Source organism: Hippocampus guttulatus, chromosome 4 (assembly GCF_054856545.1).
Source record: "Hippocampus guttulatus isolate MCC_2025c chromosome 4, RoL_Hgut_1.0, whole genome shotgun sequence".
NCBI classification, from domain to species: Eukaryota; Metazoa; Chordata; class Actinopteri; order Syngnathiformes; family Syngnathidae; genus Hippocampus; species Hippocampus guttulatus.
Genome location: NC_141264.1, coordinates 12,983,542 through 13,007,242, shown reverse-complemented (window position 1 = coordinate 13,007,242; position 23,701 = coordinate 12,983,542). Strand labels below are relative to the sequence as shown.

The 23,701-nt window shown below is 41.6% G+C and overlaps 1 protein-coding gene across 1 annotated transcript in view; it reads left to right on the top strand.

Annotated features, from left to right (window-relative positions):
* The window catches only part of cdh13 (cadherin 13, H-cadherin (heart)), a 267,321-nt gene that overhangs the window by 67,127 nt on the left and 176,493 nt on the right, over positions 1-23,701 (top strand). The window contains exon 2 of the mRNA XM_086108938.1: positions 3,928-4,045. Coding sequence (XP_085965064.1) covers positions 3,928-4,045 — 118 coding nt within the window. The remainder of the gene's footprint in view (positions 1-3,927; positions 4,046-23,701) is intronic.

The window sequence follows — 23,701 nt, the reverse complement described above, 5'->3', positions numbered from 1 at the left end:
ATCAGTCATCTTTTTGTTTAAACCCTCAGAGAACACCAAGAATCCCACTTCTGGTCCCATGCAGCAGTTGTGGGTATGTGTGGGGAAGTCTCAGTGGGCAAGACAACAATTATAACCTTAGCCTCAAGCACCGTCTTAATTGAGTGAATTTAATTACACCGTTTTCCGGAGTCTGCAAAAATATTTGAGCTCATAAACTTAGCTTTTACATCTTTTTAATCCATTCGGAAGAATCCTCACTTTTAACTTAAATTTTACAAAACACTAAAAAGAAAAAAAAAAGAAAATACAGAGTATTGTAGAATTATGTCTAAAGACATGTTTGAATTTAAAGGGGAACTCAACCCAAGATGTGCAAGTTTTATTATAATTTAAATGTTAATTTTTATTAATCTGATGCTGTTTACTTAAATCCATTTATGCAGGTTTTTTTTTTAAAATATCACATCTATACACACCTGCAGGGGCCACAATTTTTCTGTGTTTTCACTCTCACGAGTGTGTGAGTTCTTGGAAATGTTATGTGAAACCTTTCCAGCCTGTTGCTCCAACTAAGTAATCCAGACATATTTTGATATTTAGTAACACATCGATTAGATCCACTTTTCTAGCCAGCAAATGGCTGACCCTCTACCCTGCTGACTCGAGGCGAGTGTCTGGTTGGCTCATGACAGCCAGGGTAGTACTTTTTAATTGGTGAAAATTAATCTGCACTTGTACCTTTGAGGCTGACACAGTTGCATTTCCTGCCGATTCATTTTTCACAAACCACGCTTACTCTGATGGGCCATCTACAAGGAACACACGACTGTAGTCGTGACATCACTTCCGGTCACGGCTCACCTGTTTTCGGAAGCTGAACCATGATTGGACATTGTCTGAGCCCTGAGCAACTTTGATGTCATTTTTAGTTGACATCAACTGAGAAAATGGCTGCTCCCTGAGATGGACCAAAGCGGCTGGATATTACTTCTTGACTCATATTTGACAGAGACAATATTATGGTAATCAGAATGCCATGTTTAGACAAGTGGAGCTGCATAGAATATAGTCTGGTAAAGAAAATTTGGGGGTTGACTTCCCCTTTAATAATTCGTTCTGTCGATCGATGGTCTGTTTGGCCAATATCAGACAGTGTTAATCAACAGTAGATAGCAGTTATCGGAAAGTAAAATTTTATTTTGATAAAGTCTTGAACTCAGAATTGAAGCTCGTCTACTCAGTACGACTGCTTATGATTTATTCACCTTGAAAGTGGTTTGGGCACAGTTATTCTTTTGGACTGGAAATTGTAGAGGATAAATACACTGAAAGATAACCCTGACAAAGACCTGTCACTAAGAAATAAGATCAACGAAATACTTTGTGATTTATTCTTTCATGTGGAAACAGGTGAACTTCAGAGTGTCAGGAGAATGATTGAGATAAAGGAGTACCGGTAGTTGATTGTGTCACACTGGGAATGCACAACCTTCACATTTTAATGCCTTCCATTTTTTCTGATGGAGAAATAATGTTCAGTCTGAAATTCTATTTTCTCCCCTAAAAACAGCCACATTAACATTTTTAGTTGCCTAGCTAGGAGTAACTGAGTCTAGATTATATTTACCACATCAATTACATGTGACAATTTGAAGGTGGTGTGTGTTGTGATCTGCAGAGAAATGTGCACATGTATACATACATTAATATCTCTTGATGCATTCGTAAGAAAAAAACAAAATCCCTTTTCTGTGACATGTATCTCACTCCGGATGCTCAGGAAGCCCTACACAAAAATGAATTACAATTATGCTACTTGGAAAAAACAAACAAACAAAAAAAACAGGTTGCCTGGGTGCTGTGATTACATTGCCGGGACATAACATGCAATGACCTCCATTGCTGAACATCTGCCAGCGCTTGTTCACCACCTAGACACACTTACAGAGAGCCCATATGGAATTATTCTAACTTGTCTGATGCATTATGTGTCTGTCAAGCCAAGAACAGGGCAAATGTCAGCAATATGCCACTTCGGTTAGATGTCTCCAAACCTCCCTGAATGTATTGTGAGCATACCTGTCAACCTTGGCTAATAGCTGCCCTTTTAAATTATTACGATTCCCCTTACAAAGCGACAAAAACCCGTACAACGGTTTACCGCGCATGCGCACATCATGCTTTATCAATCCGACCGTACGCAGCGATGAAAAAAAATATACGATTGATACTTTTGCTGGTTTGCCGTGACAATAGTAGCGATCGACGACGGCATTGTTGTTGACTACCAGCAGGTGAGACGATGTGGATTTGAGCCAAAATGGGCTTTGTGAGATTGGTTCACAATTGTTTTTTTGTTTTTTTTCCCGATATAAAAGTTGTAATACGCCGTACATGATTTGAAATGATAAAAAAAACGTATAAAATACGGGGAAAACGTACAAGTTCACAGGTATGTGTGAGTACACAATGGACCATATTGTTGTATGTGACTACATTTCTTTTGACGATAGGGAAGAATCACTTGAGTTAATTAGTTCATATTTTGATTTATTTTAATGATTCCTATTTGGATGATAGAGCACGAAGAATCATCTTAGACCAGTTTCTCTCGCCCTGTGCTTGAACGCAATAACTCTGTCTGATGAGCATTTTCACACACAAGAGGCTGACATAATGCTGCATCTAATTGTCTGATTCTGAGAAGCTGCTTTGTAAAAGCATGTACAGCTGCGGCATTATCATACCTTTGCTGGCTCCTTTACAAAAGAATGTAAGGCTCCTTTCTTATCAGCTCTGTTTGTTATCACAGGATCTCTCTGTAAAAGAGGCAGCTCAAAATATTGGCCCAGGTCAGTCCCTGTAAATTAGACTATTTCACTTGGTTAATGTAAGGATGTGATGATTTAGTTTGTGCTTGGAAGGAAATTTTAACACTGTAGTACTTAGTGTTGTGTTTAGGTGAGTGGATATACATAAAAAAATACCTTTCTTCTGTTTGCCACAATGCAAACGCTTAGCTGGCATCTTTTGCCATCAACGGTTTTTTGGACTGTGTGCTATAGCTGGATCAAAAACATGAAGAATGAGACATCATAGCAGTGCAACACAATATTTCAGCAAACAAAATTGCAACAAATTCAAGTAAGGACAGTGGAAGACATCCAGGATTTAGCATTCATTCTTCCTTGATGTGAAACAGTTTATGATACTGTTCTTCTATCCCATTTCATTGACATCGAACTGGAACTCCTCTCTTGTGGTCGCTAACTGAAGGGTGACAAACAGTGCAGATCACGAGATCAGACCAGTATTATACCAGCCTTTAACACTGTGCTTTACTTTGTATATTCTAAATGGCAAACTTTACAATGTCAAATTTCTTTCTATTAAGGTTATTATGCATATTAACCGTATCACAAGTTTAGAACTGTAGTGTCTGCGGTACGGCTGCCAAATTTGGCAGTGTTTCAAAGTGCACCCTCCCCTGAAGCAATGTTCTTTAAATGGTACAAAGATGCCAAAAGGTAGCCTGTTGTCAATATAAAAATAGCTTATGGTTATTCTCTTGACCCACATCCTCTGATAACGAGTGCGGCTCACTATGTGGGATGCTCTTATCAGAGGCCCCCATATAATTAATTCTGATATCTCAAGCTGCCTTTCATAAAGCTTAAGTTACAGTGAAGCTTCTCTCGCTGCAGCAGCAGGAAGTGCTGCCAACAGTGAGACAACCCTCAGGAGAGTGCACTGACATCCCTCCAATCCACTTACAAAAGTACACAGTGAGGCCAAGCTTATTAGCATAAACAGAACCTCTTTGACAGTAATTCCCCTGAGACTGAGAGGCTGTGCTCCTCACTATAACTTTGCTTATTGGAAAATTGAGCTGTTTTGTAGTTTAAATAAGAGCTTTTTCAAATGTAACTTCTCCATCTTTTGCAGACTTTTGCTGGTGGACTACAGGAAGGGCACAGTGAGGGCTGCGTGCCCGGCTTCCAGGTCAAACAATACCAAGTGGCATACAGGCAAACATTCCAGAAAGGCCTGCCGCTTCTAAAAGGTCAGTAACTGAAATCTATTGTGGCCCTTTTCATTTTTGCACATCCCTGTGAAACAGCAATGATCATTGTAGCTCCACTCCGTACATAAACAATTTTCATTGATGAATATTCCACAGCACTAGACTCTTTAAAGCGCTCAAGGACTACTGTATAATTGCACATCGAAAGTTGTACTACAGTTACTGCTACTGGTCACTTAAAAAAATGCTGCAGTGATTATCTGCACCAACTGCAAAAGCGTCATGGTATTGTATTGAACCACTGATCACTTCTCGATCTCTGCTCGATACTCTGCACATTGTCGCAGAGCTGTCATTGGGTGGTACTGCTGCACAATGGTACAATTATGGAAATTCTTTCGACACTTACAGTATATGTCATGTTCTTGTTGATCGTAGTTGCTTGGTAGTGCCACACTAGGGTAGCCTAAACTACCGGAGACAAATTCCTTGTGTGTTTCTACATACTTGGCCAATAAAGATGATTCTAATTCTGAAATGAACACTCATAAGATACTGCATTCCAGAATGTCTGCATCGTGGAGTTCTGACGCACACTGCAGGCGTCATTGCGACTCATATTTAATAATAATAATAATAATACATTTTATTTGAAAGCGCTTTTCATCACACTCAAAGACACTTTACAAGAGCTTAAAACACAGGATAAAAATGTGCACTTAAAACAAGCATACATAATTTACAAAAGCACATTTAAATGAACAAAAAGCAAAATGGGTAAAAGAGATTAAAAGGTATTAAAAGCATTGCGGAACAGGTGAGTTTTAAGGGATGATTTGAAGGATTGGAGGTCAGTACAATTGCGGATGTGTTGTGGTAGAGCGTTCCAGAGGGTTGGGGCGGCGACAGAGAAGGCTCGGTCCCCCCAGGTTTTGAGCTTGGTCACGGGGATGGCGAGGAGGTTTGTGTTTGAGGAGCGGAGATTGCGGGAAGGAGTGTATTGGTAAAGAAGGATGGAAAGATAGGAGGGGGCCTGATTGTGAAGGGCTTTTTTGGAGAATCTACTCGAGGAGATACTTTAAAGAGCTCAGATGTGATTAAGAAAGTTTGTATCCCCACAGGTATTCTGCAAACTATAACTTTCTTGCAATTACCCATTTGGAGAACAGGTCTAATGAGAATAATATGAAATCATAGTGCAGGATACAACGCGCGGCTGCAAATACATCACCTTGATTGCAAAGGTTTCTCATAATGCAATGACATATAACAGAGGGTGGCCTGGTGATGAATGATGTCCATGTTCAGACAATAATTATGACTGTATGTACGTGGATATAAATCACAACCGTCAGTCACCATTACTGAGTAATACATACCTGTAAAGAGAGTGACATGTAAGATTACTGGAATGTACAGAAGTCAGAACAAACTATTAAATGTGCATACCCATTCGCTTTTCCTCTGAGTTGTGTTCTGGATGATTACGAGGGTTGAGTCAAATTTGGTCTTGCCCTTTATTTATCCCACTGCCACATCACAGTCTTGCCATATGTGTGCAAAAACGCCAATGTGCACAGTGTGCAACTGCAACGTCCTCGTTGGTTCGCCTGAAGGTCAGAAATAAAATAGATAGGCTGCCCGCTAATCAGCATTAGCCATATTAGCTCTGTCCGTTGATGGATAATGGCTCCAAAATGTGACCTAGCAAATTAAAAACAGTGCTAAAATCAGGCAAGATAGCTTTAATAATGGATTAATCAACATAGCGGAACCCTTCAACTTTAACATTGAGTTTTGTGACTTTCATAATCGTGGCTTTTGAGAGAGAGCAGCATACTTGTCTTACCTCGGCCACTTCGAGTGCTAGAATGGTGCACGTGGCATGATAAAAGATATATTTAATGATATTAGTAACAGACGTGTTTCTAGGGAAATCAACAGTATATTGTAGCCTGTTGTACTTGCTAAGTGATGCAAAAAAATGTAGATCATACCTGTTCAGACAAACAAATCGTGCAAGTGACAAACTGTGATCTCTCTCTCTCTTTCCACGCGTCCATCCATCCAGGAGGACTGGAGGATGTATTCCAAATCCAGGGCGATCGCATTTCTAAGCCTCCCTGGAAAGGTCGAGTAAAAGTTGCTAGAGATCAGGACCCACGAAGAAGTCAATTTTGGGACAATGGGGGCCAGTGTGGTTTTCGTTGTGGCCAGGAAACAGTCGAGCTGCTCTACACCCTCGGCAGAGTCGTCGAGGTTTGAATGGGTGTTCGCCCAATTGGTCTCCATGTGTTTTGCGGACTTGGAGAAGGTGTTCGACCATGTCCCTGGGGAGTTCTGGTTGGGTTTCTAGTTCGGAGGCTTCCTGGTCGCCTCCCTGGTAGATAAGATAAGAAAATCTTTATTTGTCTCACAATGGAGAAATTCCCAATTTACAGCAGCAAAATTATGACAGGGAGGAAGTAGAAGACAAAAAGTATCTAAATAAATATAAATATAAACATAAGCATATTAAAAAGGGGTGAATGGGGGTGAGTCCAGGTTTTCAGGACCGTCTATTCAATAGCCTGACAACAGTCGGCAGGAACGAGTGGCGGTATCTCTCCTTCTTGTAGCGCGGGTCTATCAGTCTCTGGCTGAAGGAGCTCCCCAGTGCTGTCAGGGTGGCCTTGAGTGGGTGGGAGGGTCTGTCCATCGTAGCTGTTAGCTTAGCTAGCATCCTCCTGTTACCCACCTCCAGACCGTCCAGGGAGCAGCCCAGGATAGAGCTGACCAGTCGGTCCAGTCTCTCACTGTCCCGGGCTGAGATGCTGCCTGACCAGCAGACTATGCCAAAATGAAAGTCTGAGGCCACCACAGAGTCATAGAAGGTCTAAAGGAGTGAACCCTGAACTCCAAAAGACCTCAGTTTTCTGAGCAGGAAGCTGCCCCTTCCTGATCAGAGTGCCCGTGTTGTTAGACCAGTCTAGTTTATTGGTGAGAAGAACACCTAGGTACTTGTAGGAGGTCACCCTCTCTATGTTTGTACCCTGGATGTTCATCGCTGCACGTGACGACTGTTTCCTGCAGAAATCCACAACCAGCTCCTTAGTTTTCCTAGGGGTTGATCTGGAGGTGGTTCTGCAGGCACCAGTCCACGAAGACCTCCTGACTCGCGATCATCTCCGTCCGTAATGAGGCCGACAATTGCAGAATCATTAGAGAATTGATGAAGGTGGCCGGCTGGAGTGACGTAGCTGAAGTCCGAGGTGTAGAGAGTGAACAGGACTGGAGCCAGGACAGTCCTGGTGAGGTGTTCCGTACACATTCACCTGGGAGGAGGCTCCGGAGACTAACCCAGGACACGCTGAAGGGACGACATTATGTCCCCCGGCTGACTCCCCCGGGAAGAACTGGGCGAAATCGCTCGTGGCAGGGAAGTTTGGGCTTCCCTGCTTTAACTGCCGCTGCTGCAACGCAAATCTACATTAGCAGAAGAAAATGGATGCATTGATGGCTGCTGTATGTGGAGCCACAAACCCGATGCGGGGTTTAGTTTTTTGTTGCAGAGCATCGGTAGATGTGCAGGCCTCAATCACTCAATGTGTGGGTGTGAATTTTAGTGAGGGTGCATTCCTGTTTGGATCTGCCGAGTTGTGCAGTTTACTGTGGGCCCTTGGAACATTGTTGTCTATCCTTTTTAGTACATGATACCAGCAGAATTTCAATTCTTGCGGGAGCCGAAGCATAAGCAGAATTTTAATTCCTCTGTGAGCATAATTGACTGCGTTTAAATGCACACGATGTTTTCTACTTAAATAATGTACTGCGTCTAGTCAGATGAATCCTTTATCGTCTCCAGCTTTTACAAGCAGTTGTTTTTTTTTTTTGGTGTTTTTTCTCAAGAAACATTTCCGACCTACGCAGAAAAAAGTAATTCTTCCACCTCCAATCGTTTCCATCCACTTTTTTTAAACTTTATTTTGTTTGATTTTAGTCACTCGGTGAACCGTTTTGTCATCTGGAGGCCCAGTGAAGCGTGTAGTAGGAGCCAGAGCTCAGTTCTGCTTTAGTGCTCTGCTGCGGGACGACAGAGTGGTTCCATTACCTGGAATATGTTTCCGTCAGCAGAAACACCTCCCACTGTGGGGGTCCCTCTGCTCACAGGCTGTGGACAGAACCCTGCAAATGCCAGCACATGCATGAACAGACTGTTTTGCACATGCTTCCGCATGACATGCTGTCACAACTGCACTGTTCTTTAATGTTAACTCATTCTGTTTTGAACAAGATAAAGTACAAAAAATACGGTTGGGCAAGTGACCCATCTTCTTCCCTGCCGCAAAATAACACAAATTTGAGACAAAACCTCTTCCTGATGCACTGGGGCGTAGCCAAATGAGAAGAGATTTGAGGTATGCCTTGGCAACGGAACACACATGGCTGAGAAATCATTGTTCAGCATGGAGACCATTGGCCGAGCTCCGGTTAAATGTTTTCCGACCACAGCCAGCATTGTCCACCACATACTTCCGCCACTGCGACTGCACTCCTCAATGTACATTCCCAGTGTATTCATCTGCAGCCCAAATAACTTTCCTTGCAACATATACAGTAAAATGCATGCATACAGAATATAAAAAAAGAAAAAAGAGATTTTCATACAATTAAAACAAACACATCACTAAGCATTAAAGTAATATTCTGTAACAATATCTCATATTTGCATGTGCTTGTACAACAGTCTGAGTTCCAACAAATTCCACTGACAAATTTCCCCATTGGGGGACAAATAAAGGCTCATCTTATTGTCCAGGTAATGTATCTAATCCTTCAGTGAGCTATCTAATACTTAAAACGGCTCTAACACTTAATCCATAGTGCTGTGGTGTTCATCTTGTCTTCTTTTTCTGAGAATTGTAAGTTTTTTTTGTTCGGATAAAACACCAAACTAGACGAGTGTGCGAACAAAATAAACCCAACAGTTAAAATACTTCAAACACTTGAATTAATACCCCACTGCCAGTGTCAATTTAACAAAGGGATGGGTCGGTGCAGGGGTCAAGGGTGGATTGAACATGTACCTGTGCGAGGAAACTTGTAGCAAAAATAAAAACAGTCACCTTCTGAAAAAAGCTTCTTAGAACAGATTCATACCATTTTACATTCCAACAGCAGTTTTGTTCTATTGTAAGCAAGTAAGGAAGAAAGACAGTCAATAAACAAATAAATAAATAAATAGTTTAATGTTTGGTGGTTCATTCTAAATGCCAGAGGTTGAAGCCAGACCCGGTGACACATGCGGATTTATGTAAATGAAGCTCAGCACGTTGCCACCTGCCATAGACCTCTCTATATACGGTAATTACAATCAGAGGGTGGGATACCTGTTGGTGCAGACCAAAGTTCAAGGGCATCCGCCTTAGCTAATGGTATTGTCCGACGATACAATGCATTTGCATACAATGTGCAAACATTCCCTCTGACTCGGACTTGTGCTGTTCAGTTGCACTTACAATCAGTATTTGGTTTTTTTTGTGTTCTCTCATCGGGGGGAGTGGAGGGAGCGTTTCTATGCCCTCCACTCTGCACGGCACCTTTTTTTTTTCCTCCGAAGGTCTTTGGTTACATCAAAAATTCATGCAAAGGCAAATCGAAAAATATTTTACAAGCAAACGGAAACGGGTAGGTCACCAAGCCCAGTATGGAAAACGTCTTGGCTCTGAGAGACATTTCTTACTACAAATGAACGAATTGTGTTAGGTTGAGGCAGGAAGGTTGAGGGGAATTAGGAAATGAGACAAGCAGGTTGGTAGGTCTAAATGAGAGATGAACACAGTTTTGTGCAAATGCTGTGTCCTCAGGCAGTTTGAGTTGTCGGTGAAAGGGACAGACCAATCCTGACCAGCGAGGTCCAAAACCTTACTGAAGGGGGACATTCAAAATGGATCGAACTATATGAAAAAGTGCACAAGCTGACAATGTTTCAAAGATTTACTGTATTTGATTGGTTGATTCAAAAGAAAGTAATTCACTTTAAATTTACAGTGCCTTTAAAACTAGAGTGTCCATACTGATGAAACTTGTTTTACACCCATCCTATATGGGGTTATGGTCTGCTACAGGCTCTTAGCGGACTGTAATAATTCATTTTTGAACCCACTTCTGAATTCTGGTCTTGTTGGATGCCATTATTATGCAGTGTTCAGAGAGGAATGACAAGGGATCGGCAGCTCCTGAGAGCTTGCAGTATAATGATCTGATTTACCCGTTGCGTGCCAGTTGATGCTGATTTACGACTAGATTTCCCAAACCTTTTGCGTCACTGTGCCTATGTGGATGAACAGTTGGCAACAATTAGAGATGCGCCTTATTAACATTTTCAGGACCCAAGTGGAACAGCACTGACCCAGACAACCTGTGTGGCTCGTTCAGTGCGAACCATTCGCATTAACATTATAATAGGGACCATTAACTTCCAGTCAGTTCTGGAAAAACAACAACACTTCTATTGTCATAAAGCGTATGTCGAGCATTAGAATGAAAGGCAGGGGGACACCCTGTAGCCACTACCAGTCAGTCACAGACAATTGTGAATGGGATATTCAATGTACGCTACAATATACTATAGGCACCATTACAGCGGAACCTTGTCAGTAATAAACCTTTCAATAATTCCCCATTTACTAACTGTGACATATAGAGTAGATAAGCCTGACATTATCTTCAGATCGGCAAATGTGATGTTGTTTGAAAGAAAAAGCGACAGAGCAGGCAACTGCCGAGCCTTTCATAAATGATTCCTAGTGTAAACTTAAAATTAAGTAAATACATGAGAGTCCGGTGGGAAATTTCAAGTCTTATATATTTGGATTCATTATCCGAATCCACAAGAATATTTGATATATTTTTTTCCCCCGTGACTCATGCCTTACCCAAAGTTATGTGGCGATCTTCAAATTGCTTTTATATACCACCCAAACAAACCAGACAGCTGCACACACATAAAATATGTGAAGTGGAAAAGATGACCTTTCAATAAATTGCTCCTTTTCGTATTGCTTCTCGATCCAAACAATGTAATATTGCAACATCCCATTTATTCTGCAATATTTACTACCATCAAGAGTACAACTGATACTGTGCTGCTATTTCCCACAAGAGTTTGTCTTGACTTCACCTTTCTACATTCCAAAACTAACATTTCTTGAGTGTGTTTCAAACAACACCGCAGCAGCGCGAAGGTATGTCATGAAGGCCAAGCAATGATTACGATTCTTCCTCCCACATCTTTGAAAAGTCTAAAAAGTTTTACAAGAGCAAGGCCCCCCTACTCTTGTGTGTGGTCTGCCATGATTGCACACAAACATGACAATTGTGTTGCTTTTACAGTTGTATTGTAGTTCAGCTATGTTCAGCAAGATGGTACCTTGCTCGTCTCCCTCCAAAATGATGCCCACCAGCCTGGCATGCTGCTAAGGACTTTTGCTTTGCGAATAAGATTGTAGAATTATGCATGATTATCATGATTAAATTTAGTACAGTATTATGCATTATAGCGGTGATGCAGTAAACTGGAGGGCATGCCTCTCTGATAGATGATGAGATAAGAAGAAGAAATGATGAAAACTATTTTGTAACCTTCAAGCCAGGAATAATATGAGGAGGTTCCTATGGTAAAACCTTTTTTCCTCACTCACAAGCTTTGAATTTCTTGACTTGCAACATAAAATACATGAATGAGAAGCTCTCCAGGCTTGGAATTAGGAGGCAAATTTGCTATTTGATGCTCAGCAGCAGGACGTGAAGCCCCCCCGGTTGGCATGAAGCCCAAAAGCATGTGAAGTGAGCACCAAAGATCTGCTGGCTGGCACAGTCCACGACGCCCTCCTGAGCTCCTGCTGACTTTTTTTTTTTTTTTAATTGTCCTGAAAATTCAAACGTGCTTGAAGTTAGAAAAAAACATTTAGATTATTGATAAATTGGTGAAACAGCCCCCCCGGCTCTTTTATTTTCCCCTCTCTGCTGCTGCATTTGCTTTCAAATTTTAGATGATATATGTTTCAATGCTGCCAAACTGGGATGAGGTGCACTCTTTTTCGGGTCTTATCTTTGTTTGATTAATCCATAATACCACATAGGAAAGGCGATTTTAGTGTTTCTTTTCTGTGTTGGAACTATTCATCCTGTTCGCCCCACTTGGTTGTCTTCGTTATTTTTTTTCTGCATTACATTAAAGGGGAGGTACAATCTTTGACTATTCCAACTGAGTCGAAGAATCCTTTGGCATCAAATAGATCCAGATGCAAACTATGAAGCAGTTTTACTTTAACTATCGGAACAAAAAAGCAGCTTTGTCCCAACCACTGTTGCTCTACATTTTATATTGAGCAATAATCTACCCCACAGTACCCTGCCCAACCTTTGCACATTGCACCAGGGCTCACGCCTATTCCATCATCCAAAGAGTTGCATGTATTGATGTTCCCACTCACCCCTCTGTGCCTACCAGGGCACATATTCGGATCATGCCACTCTCAGGCCCATAATAGCAAAGCATTAATCACATTTTGTCACTGCAGTAACGGCGACTTGCAGCCTCTTTTCTGCTGTATTTTTAATTTGACAATAAATCAAGGTGTGCTTTTGACGAATGACTGTAATTACAAAAAAGGCCATTACTTTGTATGGATATGCAAATGTGCACGATAACAGAGTGTGCAGGTGTTTTTTACATAAGTTATCAGCCATGAACTACAGTTTGCAACCCCCCACCACCAATCTCCGCCCCCCAATTATTTATCATATTTGAAAGAAACATAATGTAATGAAACATCCTATGATTGCAAATAAACACCTGATGTACTGTAAATCCATGAGAAAGTCACACAAGGAAAGTAGCAATTCTTCCGCATTTAAGATTCAGGTAGAGAATAGCATCAGTCTTTCTTTCAGATAATTATCCATCCATCCTTTTTCTCAAAGGCTTTATCCTCACAAGGGTCGTGGGGGTTGCTGGAGCCCATCCCAGCTGTCTTCGGGATGGTTGCCAGATAATTGTATGTATGTATGTATATATATATGTGTGTGTGTGTGTGTGTATATATATAAAAAAATTAAAAATTCCTCGTCTCACCCCCCCTCGGGTGGTGTCCGTCCCTCATTCAGCTCGGGTCCTCTACCAGAGGCCAGGAAGCTTGAGGGTTCTGCGCAGTATCCTTGCTGTTCCCAGCACTGCACATTTCTGGACTGAGATATCCGATGTTGTTCCCGGGATCTGTTGCAACCACTCATCTAGTTTGGGGGTCACTGCCCCGAGTGCTCCGACCACCACAGGCACGACTGTCACCTTTACCTTCCAGGCTCTCTCCAGCTCCTCTCTGAGCCCTTGGTGTTTCTCGAGTTTCTCGTGTTCCTTCTTTCTGATGTTCCCATCACTTGGGACCGCTACATCCACTACAACGGCTTTCCTCTGCCCTTTATCTATGATCACCATATCTGGTTGGTTCGCCATTACCATCTTGTCAGTGTGGATCTGGAAGTCCCACAGGATCTTCGCTCTGTCATTCTCCACCACCTTCGGAGGTGTTTCCCATTTTGACCTTGGGGTTTCCAGTCCATACTCCGCACAGATGTTTCTGTAGACTATGCCAGCCACCTGGTTATAGCGTTCCATGTAGGCGTTCCCTGCCAGCATCTTACACCCTGCAGTTATGTGTTGGATCGTCTCAGGTGCCTCTTTACACAACCTACACCTTGGGTCTTGTCTGGTGTGGTATATCTGGGCCTCAATGGCTCTGGTGCTCAGGGCCTGCTCCTGAGCTGCCAGGATGAGTGCCTCTGTGCTGTCCTTCAGGCCAGCCCTCTCTATCCACTGATAGGACCTCTTGAGATCGGCCACTTCAGTTATGGTCCGGTGGTACATCCCGTGTAGGGGCTTGTCCTCCCATGATGGTCCCTCTTCCAGCGCCTCAACTTCTGTTCCCCATTGTCTGAGACATTCTCTGAGTACGTCATCCGTTGGAGCCTTCTCCTTGATGTATTCATGGAGCTTGGATGTTTCATCCTGGACAGTGGCTCTCACACTCACGAGTCCCCGGCCTCCTTCCTTTCGGCTTGCGTACAGTCTCAGGGTGCTGGATTTGGGATGGAACCCTCCGTGCATGGTTAGGAGCTTTCGGGTCTTAACGTCCGTGGTCTGATATATATATGTATACACACACACACACACACACACACACACACACGCAATATGTTACTCAATGTAGGGTTTTATCAACCCTTTCAGGGATAGCGGTTACTACAGTGGGCAGCTCCTCATGTTATCAGGTTACAGGGTGCATGAAAGGGTTAAGATGGTTTCTGGGCAAAATGGTTAAAATCAGCTATAGGATTGATAGTATTGCACTCTGCAGTCTGCAGAGCCCCACCAAAGGCTGGAAAAGTGAAACAAAAATCACGAAAATCCACACGAAATGTCCACAATTGGTCTGTGGTTGATTGGTGATGAGTCCAGGCCTTACTCCACCTTTTGGATTGTTGAATTTAATATATTTAACACGTCATTTACTGTTTTCGACCACGTGACCCAGCTCAACAAAAGACAACTTTGCAGCGAATTAAAGGCGTATGATTCGCTCGTACGTTGTTGTCTTATCCGTGTTGCATAATGTGACATTCCGATAACTCGCCATTCTGTCAGCCCACCTGTGGCTGATCCGTGAGCCTGGCAACAGGAGTGCCAAGCGCCCATCTGCAATCAGTGTACATTTGGCAATGATTGCCTGCTTGTTCTCGACGTGCCTGTCGACTTCCTAAACACGTTAACATCCACTTCCTTCCTGCAATGATCACACAACAATGTGTGCCCGTTTTTCCACAGGAAAAACTAACTTAGATTTCTGATGCAAATTGCCGTACATGCCGCAACTCCAACAAACAGCACTCCTGGACTAAATTCTACATGTTTAATTCAACACAGTCTGTTCACTTAGAGGATATTCATCAATTAGTAACATGGAAGTTTTTATTGCGGCTTTAAAAGCACATTTTGGCGAGCAGAAATGAACTGTTAAGAACAACACTGGATTGATTTTTCTTACCACATGTTGGCAGATCTTCATTTTGAATCCGATGATTTGGAATTTGATGGGCATCCCCTTGCAACAGCCAGCACATATTTTTTTTTTTTTAATGGTTTATGTCATTCCATTCCTGAGTAAAACCAAGTGCCGTGTGGAGTGCAAGTTGGTAAATAAATAAATCATTTAAAGTGCATTTTGAATTGCTAGCATTCCATCTCCCCGGACTGGTCGCTAGTCATTCACACTCAGATTCTCCCGTGGGTAGTCTACGATTAAGCTAACATACTCCACATGTTTTGCAAAGTGTGAGGACACCAGAATCAGAGGATAAAAGCCATGGGAGCAAGGGGAAAACATGCAAACTCCACACAGAAAGAAGCACTCGACACACGTGCTACCACGCTGCTCAATGTGGAACAGATTATCATTTAACCAAACTGTGATTATGGCATTGTTACACAGTATTTTTAACATGAGTCTATTCATGTAATGGAGGTATTTAAATCTATAGACCCAAAACTAAAGTGTGTTTTTTTCTTTTTATGTGAAATTTATATCTGTCCTTATTAGGGTAAAAAAAAAGTTCCCCATATGATGTTGATATAAAGCTGCATGACAGCTCAAGCCGAGTTGACATGGTCTCTCGCATGAATAAATGCAACAGCATTTTGATGGTTTGATGCCCAATAGCACATATTTATATAATATGCAGCTTTGCAGCTGAAGAGGATGGCTAACAAACATCCCATGGGATTATCTTGCATTGTCATCTACACACACATCATTATTTTGTAGCCCACTCTCCATTTCTTGTCTTTGTTAGTTCTATGCAGTATGGGAAGCATTATTCTGATCATGAGCACACTTTGTGCTCTCCTGCCAAGACATAAACACTTTTATTTGGGTTTTTTTTTTTAGAATGCTTGTTCCTCCTGACACCACAAATGCTTTCAACCAGCCAGTTGCAGCTTTTTGTTGATAATGCTTCACTTACTCAAAAATAGAACTGATGGGTGGTCTACTTGACATTGCATTTGTATGTATTCCAAACTGGTAATTAGCTGTTCGTCTTTGTACAATAACTTGTTTGAAATTTGACACATTTCACATGCTTTGCCTGTTCTTTCGTTAGTAAATACATGTGGTCTAAATGAGTTCAAAGTTGAACAGGAGTGTTTATCACAAACACAGCCGCATCTCAAGTCTTATCTTGAGAAAAGAATATGGATGACATCTACAAGTTGGCATACTGTTCAAATAGATTATTGTCATGGGAGAATCCCGCCTATTGCGTTGGAGTGACCCTCACCACGACAAGTCGGAAGTTTTAGAGGCAAAAGGCACGGACACCCAAGGCAAGACACTGGCCAGGAGAGATGAAACCACAGTGAGTTGGTCAGATCTCTGCAGTTTCATCCCATACCTGAGCTTTTCATTCAGAGCCACACGAATTGCAACAGCACAATCAATACAAGAATCAATATGAGATGACATGCATGGGTACCGGTACTTCAACCCTCGTTCTATTCTAACATACTTGTTTACTCCACGCCCCTCTGTCCTTGGCATTATGTGTATTTTAAGGTTGCCCTTCCCTTTTCAAGGACGGCAGCCCTACTTGTGTTCCTGGGATTGTAGTTAGTATGCTAATCTCTAAACTATGGTAAAATGAATAAAATAACACAGGATATATAAGACTACATATACTCATATATAGTCATATAAAGTTGTTTTGACATGTTTATGATTGGAACATTACATTTGATAATACTGTTACATATAATCTCCTTCTCAATTATACACTTTTGCAACATAACCAACCTTGTAGGCATAAATCACCCCTCTGCTGACATTTTAATTATTATTAATTTAATTTAAATTATTAAAAAAAAAAAACACACCCCAAAAACATTTACCGGTATATGGTTTTGTACATATTGAAATTAGTCCGAAATCAAACTTTTGTAAAAAATCTGCTTATTTCCTTTGTCATTCAGTTTCAGTAATTAGTGGGTCTTAAAAGTACAGTATGTGACATTTGATTTGCATAACAGAAGCATAAATAAAAAGTAAGACAGCTCTGCATGAATTACATATTAGAACTGTAGAGACGAGAAATACAATTAAAATAAGACAGAAATAAATTGTTTCAAAAGTTTTCTCTTATGCCGGTGTTTTTTCTTGCTTCTTGGGCAAAAAAGTGCAGAGTAACCTCGGCGGCGTCAACTTGGAGGAAGTTGCTTTTCCTGAGAGCTTATCGATCTGTGAACCCCCAATTGCATTGCTTGGTTCCTGATATCACTTTGTTTGCTAAATTACGGTATGTTTTCTGCGTATGACTGTGTCTGCAAAAGTATTTGATCGACACGCTTTGGTGTCAGTGCACTTAGCGGCAATTCCAGCTTTTTTCTGCTTGGCTGTTGAATGTAAAAGCAATTATACATATATTCCCTTATCTGCTATGGTCTGCATTAACACTAAGCTATAAGCTTAGTTTCATAGGTGACCCATTAAGTTGAAATGTGAAGTGCCTGATCTTAGCCCTTTATGGACATGTCAAATCTTAATGGAGCATCTGTTGCTATGTTTTGCAAACATGCAATGGTGTACGCTCCCAGGCTCGGCACAAATCTCAAGCCCCATTTCCGGCACACAATTGGGTTTCCCTTGCAACGGGTAAAATATGTAAAATGATGTTTGATGCCAGTTAATTAAAGGGTACACCTCTTCACCCATTTTGAGGAATTGATGGGAAACGTAGCAATATTGAAATATTGGATAAACATCTGGTGTTCCCATCTTTTTCTCATCTTGTATTTGCTTAAACAGCGTGCCCACAATTCCCATGGTTCATTTTAATGCAAGGCGCCTTGTTAGAAATGAATGTGACATCAAGTCATTGACTGAGCCTTCCACTCATCGATTCCTATCAAGTGAAACGCCCGATCGTTGTCGTACTGAGCTGCCAGCTAGCACTCGGCTAACCGATGTATCTTCTGCTCCTCTTCGGCGTGCAAATAGGTCAATGTAATGCTCGACAGTTGTCCAAATATATTCATACACAGGCAAATGCTTCTGTTTCTTTTTTTTTTCTCAAATGCAGTGGTGTATCATACGATGTGTGCATGTGTGATGTGATTCCAATCCGTAAATACTCATTTGGTGCTGATTTTAACGGCCAATTGCTGATTTTCATAGATTTTTTTTATCGATTTTTTTTTTTAAATAATTGTAATTGAAAGCGATCATGGCGGCAGACAAAATGTATGGATATTTTGTCTGCCGCCATGATCGCTTTTTCACTGACCAGAATGCTGTGCGAGCGGGTTCTGCCTGGGGCAGCCAAAGGCGGTCCAAAGTTGCCTATCAACAACGCTCTGCCACGGCTCCGCTTCCACCAGGCCAAGAAGGAGCAAGTATGCCTGCGTGCATTAGCTGGCATGGAGCTTTGGACAGAAAGGTCCCACAGGCAACAACAATAATAATATACTGTAATGTTGATTAAAATAAATAACAATGATACAACAATTGAAACCAAAATACTTTTGAATGCAATTTTTCTTGATAAACTATGTTTTTCCTTCGGACCACAGTCTGTCGCAGATATTTATGGTAGATGGAAATGAGCATACAAAGAAGTGCAATGTTGGTTTATTTCCATCTTGTGTTAGAATGATTACACGATAACAACCTAATTAAAACTTTCAGGTATGATGTTTTAGAATATTATTATTGTAATATATTATGTCACGGCCCGGTGGTCCAGGGGTGAGCGCATCGACCTCACAGTGCAGAGCTCCGGCCTTCCTGTGTGGAGTTTGCATGTTTTCCCCGTGCCTGCGTGTATCCTCCCACATTCCAAAAACATGCATGGCAGGCTGATTGAACACTCAAAATTGTCCCAAGGTGTGAGTGTGAGCGCGGATCGTTTTTCGTCTCTGTGTGCCCTGCGATTGGCTAGCAATCGGTTCAGGCTACTGCCCGATGACAGCTGGGATGGGCTCCAGCACGCTCCGCGACCCTTGTGAGGATAAAGTGAGAATCCATCAGAAAATGGATGGAGGGATATATTAGGCCACTAATTGGTAATGTCGCGTTCAAAACACTGAACATGCCTGCTGTTTTCATTTTTGTTTCTAAAACTGTGCTGTTGTACAAATCAGCTGTTCAAAATGTTTCCATCTTTGTTAGTCCTGTGTACATGGGGTTGAAAATGCCCACTCATCTCCCGTGAGTCCATCAATCAAGAAACAGGGGCTGTGCTGCTTTTACTGTACAGATTTAGGTTCCAGATGCAAATCAGCACAGGAAAAATCTTTTATGAAGTGAATTTTCTCTCCTGTATCCCCATATCCATTCTGCTTTTAGCGGACTGCTGGCCAACTCATGAAAAAAATAGTACATTCTGTTTATACACATTTACAAAAATGAGTGACTGAAGGGCGAAAGCACATCTCGTTTGCAGACATTTGCTCCATCGGCTGAGTGGCCCTCCAGTACTCTTCATGCCATCAATTGCTACACATGAGCCTTTCTTGACGAGCCCTAAAAGGCGCATAATTACACAAAATCTCATTACCTGGACAAAAGACAGTACTGTACTTAGTGTATAATTAGTACATTTCATTGTGCTTTGTGACCAGCTAATTCATGCATTTTTTTTTTGGTCACATAGGGGTTGGCGTGTCTTATTGACTGGTTTAGTTACTTTGCGATGGTGTCTGTAATGGCAGACTGCTCTCAAAAGTGATAATTCCCTCAAGTGGGAGCAGAGCTGCAGAATTGAAAAGCAGAATGAGAAATGCATAAACGACTGAAGTTCCACACAGACGCCTGCCAGCACTTCACAGCATGACAGTGCCGAATCCTTGTGGATGTTTGGGCTTTCTGGAAGTGAGACTGGGCCAGAGGTATATTTTAGGCTCTTGACATTAAATTTAGAGCTTGGTCAGTATACCAAAGGCATACTGTATAAAAACACTCGCCACTTGTGATTACATAGTTCAGAAAGGAAGCCTTTCAGTAGTCCATATTCATCAAGAACGTGAACAAATACAAAACTTCTAACACAGATACATAGAGATGGAAGTGAGGAGAAACTGAGTGGCAATGTCCTTTTGTCGCTCAAAAACTAGGCTCCATCAATGCAAGATAGATAATGTCGAGTCAAAGGTTCTGGGTTCCAAATTCCTATAAGTTCCTCATAGAGTTTGGAAGGAGCATGATGGAGTTTTAGTCTTCCCATTCTTGCGTGGTTTCTCTTTGGGTATTCCACTTTCCTTTCACGTTCCAAAAATCATGATTGTTAGGTTAACTGTAGACTCCAACTTAGCCATAATGCACGGATCAGTGTGAGTGTGGATGGATGTCTTTATGTGATTGATTGGTAATCATTTGCTACCCTTAACAGGATGGATGGATCTTTTTGAGGGGGTAAGATGTGTTTTTGCACTCACCCCGAGATTTCCTTCTTATGTCTTCCTCCTCATGTTCTTCAAAGAACCCATCCAGCTGTGCTTTGTCAGTGCCTTTCTATAATCTCACAAGCCAGACTTGGTAGAGCGTTGAGTTTTGAAACAATTGGGAGGAAGCAGATAATTGTTTTAGTGTCCATAAAAATGGTCTTTGCATTGAATAAACGGAGGTAGGTAATAATAGTTTGTAGTGCACAGCTCGTGCTGCCCAAATAAAGTGGAAAAGCCAACTAAAGAAAACCAAAACTGGTTCGTCCATGCCTGATGGTGGAAACATTAAAGTAAAGAAGTATTACCTTTCTCTTCCTTGAGAGTTGTTTTGTCCAGATGACAGATGGTATTACTTTGGTATCAGGCCATCTGCACTGTCACCAAGTACATTTTCTCAGGATGAAATAGTAAATACACTCAGTAAAACACAGCGCTCCCACACAGTTGAGTTTCCGATTGTGGTGGCCTTTCCCATCAGGGTAAATTGTGCACCAGTCTTCATCGTTTTAAAGCACAACATTAACATCAACCCTAAATAAGTCATGCGTATTAAAAGCGGGGAAAGATGGGTGGCCCGTTTTTATTCCTCAGTGCAAAGGAACCTTTTGGAAAAATCTTAATTTGCACCCACGTTTCATGGGTGCGACCACTTTCTAAAGTTTCATGCAATTGGGTTGTTTCCGGTTTGCATCATGAAAAAATGGCTATCACCACACCTTTGTGCTTGGGCAATTCATCATTTACAGTATAACTGACTCCAGGAAATACGCAGTGTGAAACGATACATCAAATTCCCTTTGGAAGATTATAATTAGAACGTTAAATAAAATGACAATTATTCATGAAGATAAACTTAAACTACTGTTTTTTACGACATGTTCTTGCAGATCACCTTTCCTCCTTTGTTCTCCGAGCGTCCAGAGTATCTTGACACGTTGCTGTGTTCGTACAAGTTCATTTAAATTATTGTTAGTCGAAAACGGGGTTATCGGGGTCATGAGATGTGCGAGCATTACAGCCTTCATAGTAGTGTTTTAAAGGTAGGCTGTTATAGGCTCTCATACATATTCATGAGATTTTCGTGAATTCTTTCAAGCAAATCTTTATGCATGAGGTGAATACATGCATTCCCAATCAAAACACCAGAAGGGCAATCTCTATTGCCAGACAAAGCACTGACTGTGATAATGAGGGTCTTATTCACTGTGTCTTGCCTTTTGTTGGTGTTTGTGACAGTTTATAGCAGAGAGAAAAGGTTTCTGTTTTGCATCCTGGTAAACACGGGTGGTATTAAACAAAGGTCCTGCAAGCATGTCAAGAAAATGCACACAAAAATGACAGCAGATAAACGACGCTGAAGCTTGTTAAAATATTTAAAGTCGGGGCTTGTCCCTCTGGTTTAACTTGTTCTGCAATGCACTTTGGTCACAAATTAGCTCAAGTCGAGGTATGAAACTAGAGATACAGTCCAGCAGATTAGACTAATGCTTATTTCAGAGAGATGGACACTGCACTAATTTAATTTAGCATAGAGAACACACACATGATTGCAAGTGTAAACTGTTTGGAAATTAGTCACAGCAATTTAGCTTGGCTTGATTCCAGCAATGTGGCAACAGCATCTGGAGTTGCTGATATCTACCGCCTCGCTATTGTGGTGCAGCTGTGAGTCGAGAGGCACCGCATATTCATTAAATCATGCAGTCAAGCGGGCGGGCCAAGATGGAGCTGAGGTATTATATTTCTTTCTTCGACATGAACTGGATTTTATTGTCCATTGTTATTTTGGCCCAGTTTAATTCTTTGGCAATATTTTTGACTTCCCTTCGTGCCTCCACGGGATTAGGATTGTACTCTTTTTGTGTTTTCTTGTTTCACCCCCCCCCCCCCCAAAAAAAACATGTTTATTTAATGTCATTTTTCGATTTGATTGTCTTGCTATTCATGTAGCTGATTACACAGGTTGTATCTGCATCTATTATGTTGGAATATGTATCTCCACTGCAGAGGCTGACGTGATGAACATCTCAATACACTGGCATCGATATTGGCTATATTTAAGATACAACTCCTTATACAAATCACTTCTTTGCGTTACACGTTAAAAGAACAGGCCCAGTTTCTCACAAGTGGGATGAGGGGGAAAAAATAGCAAGATGTTGCCTCTGGTTTTCATGTGAGCTACGACTAGAAGCTGCAGCAGAGAGAGGCTTGCCGCTCCATATTGGACTTGTTCAATGACAGTACTACAACGAGTGTGTTACCACGGTACGTTACAGCTGAGTAACACTGAATATTTTGTAAATCACAGTGACATCCTCTGTTCTGTTTCGATCCAAGTTCGGATTTATTTAAAAGAGCGATAAGAGTCTTGACGAGATTTATCCACTGCCATTGGGGAGATGATTTGAAACAATCATGAAAGAAATGATTAGAAATAATTTTTTGGCATATTACTGTTTTTCTTTGTTTTCAGTTGTCTTTATATTTCTGTTCCAGCGCGGGTGAGCTAGATTGTCCTTGTTTCTAAATAATAATACCTGAGGATCTTTCGATTTGACCAATTCTAAGGCCATTTAGAGCAATCGTCCAACTGTGGGATTTTTCTCTATTTTGGACAGTAATGACAATGTATCAATGCATATTGGATATACTCCATAGCCGCTTTTCCATTGTACTGGTTCCACACCAGAATGGCCTCGTTCGGCTCTGAGTAGTTGATCTTCCCTTTCACGTTTTCGATGCTGCCTGATAACAATGGAACCTGTTTTAACAACCTCCTCTGACGTGGCTCTGAGCAGGGCCGTGACATAAATGTTATGATTGGCTGACAGATGTTGGTGTTTCTTAAGAAAGCAAGCTGCATGGAACTCCACTGCACATGCCCATTTCCTGATTGAAGCAACAGAGCTACCTGCAGGCGCCACCGAATCACAGTATATTCAGTACAGTACACATATATTGTGTTTTACAACAATACGTAACCATATCTACAATATTATGTACCAATGCATGAAATAGTGAAGCGTGTGGTAAAAACGAGTTGCTGCCAGTCGTGGCCCACCACCTGTCACGTTACGCTCGAAACGGCAGAGGAGTCGCTTCGTGCGTAACATCCAAAAACGGGAATAAGTGGATCACCGAAACAGCAGGCACAGAAAGGA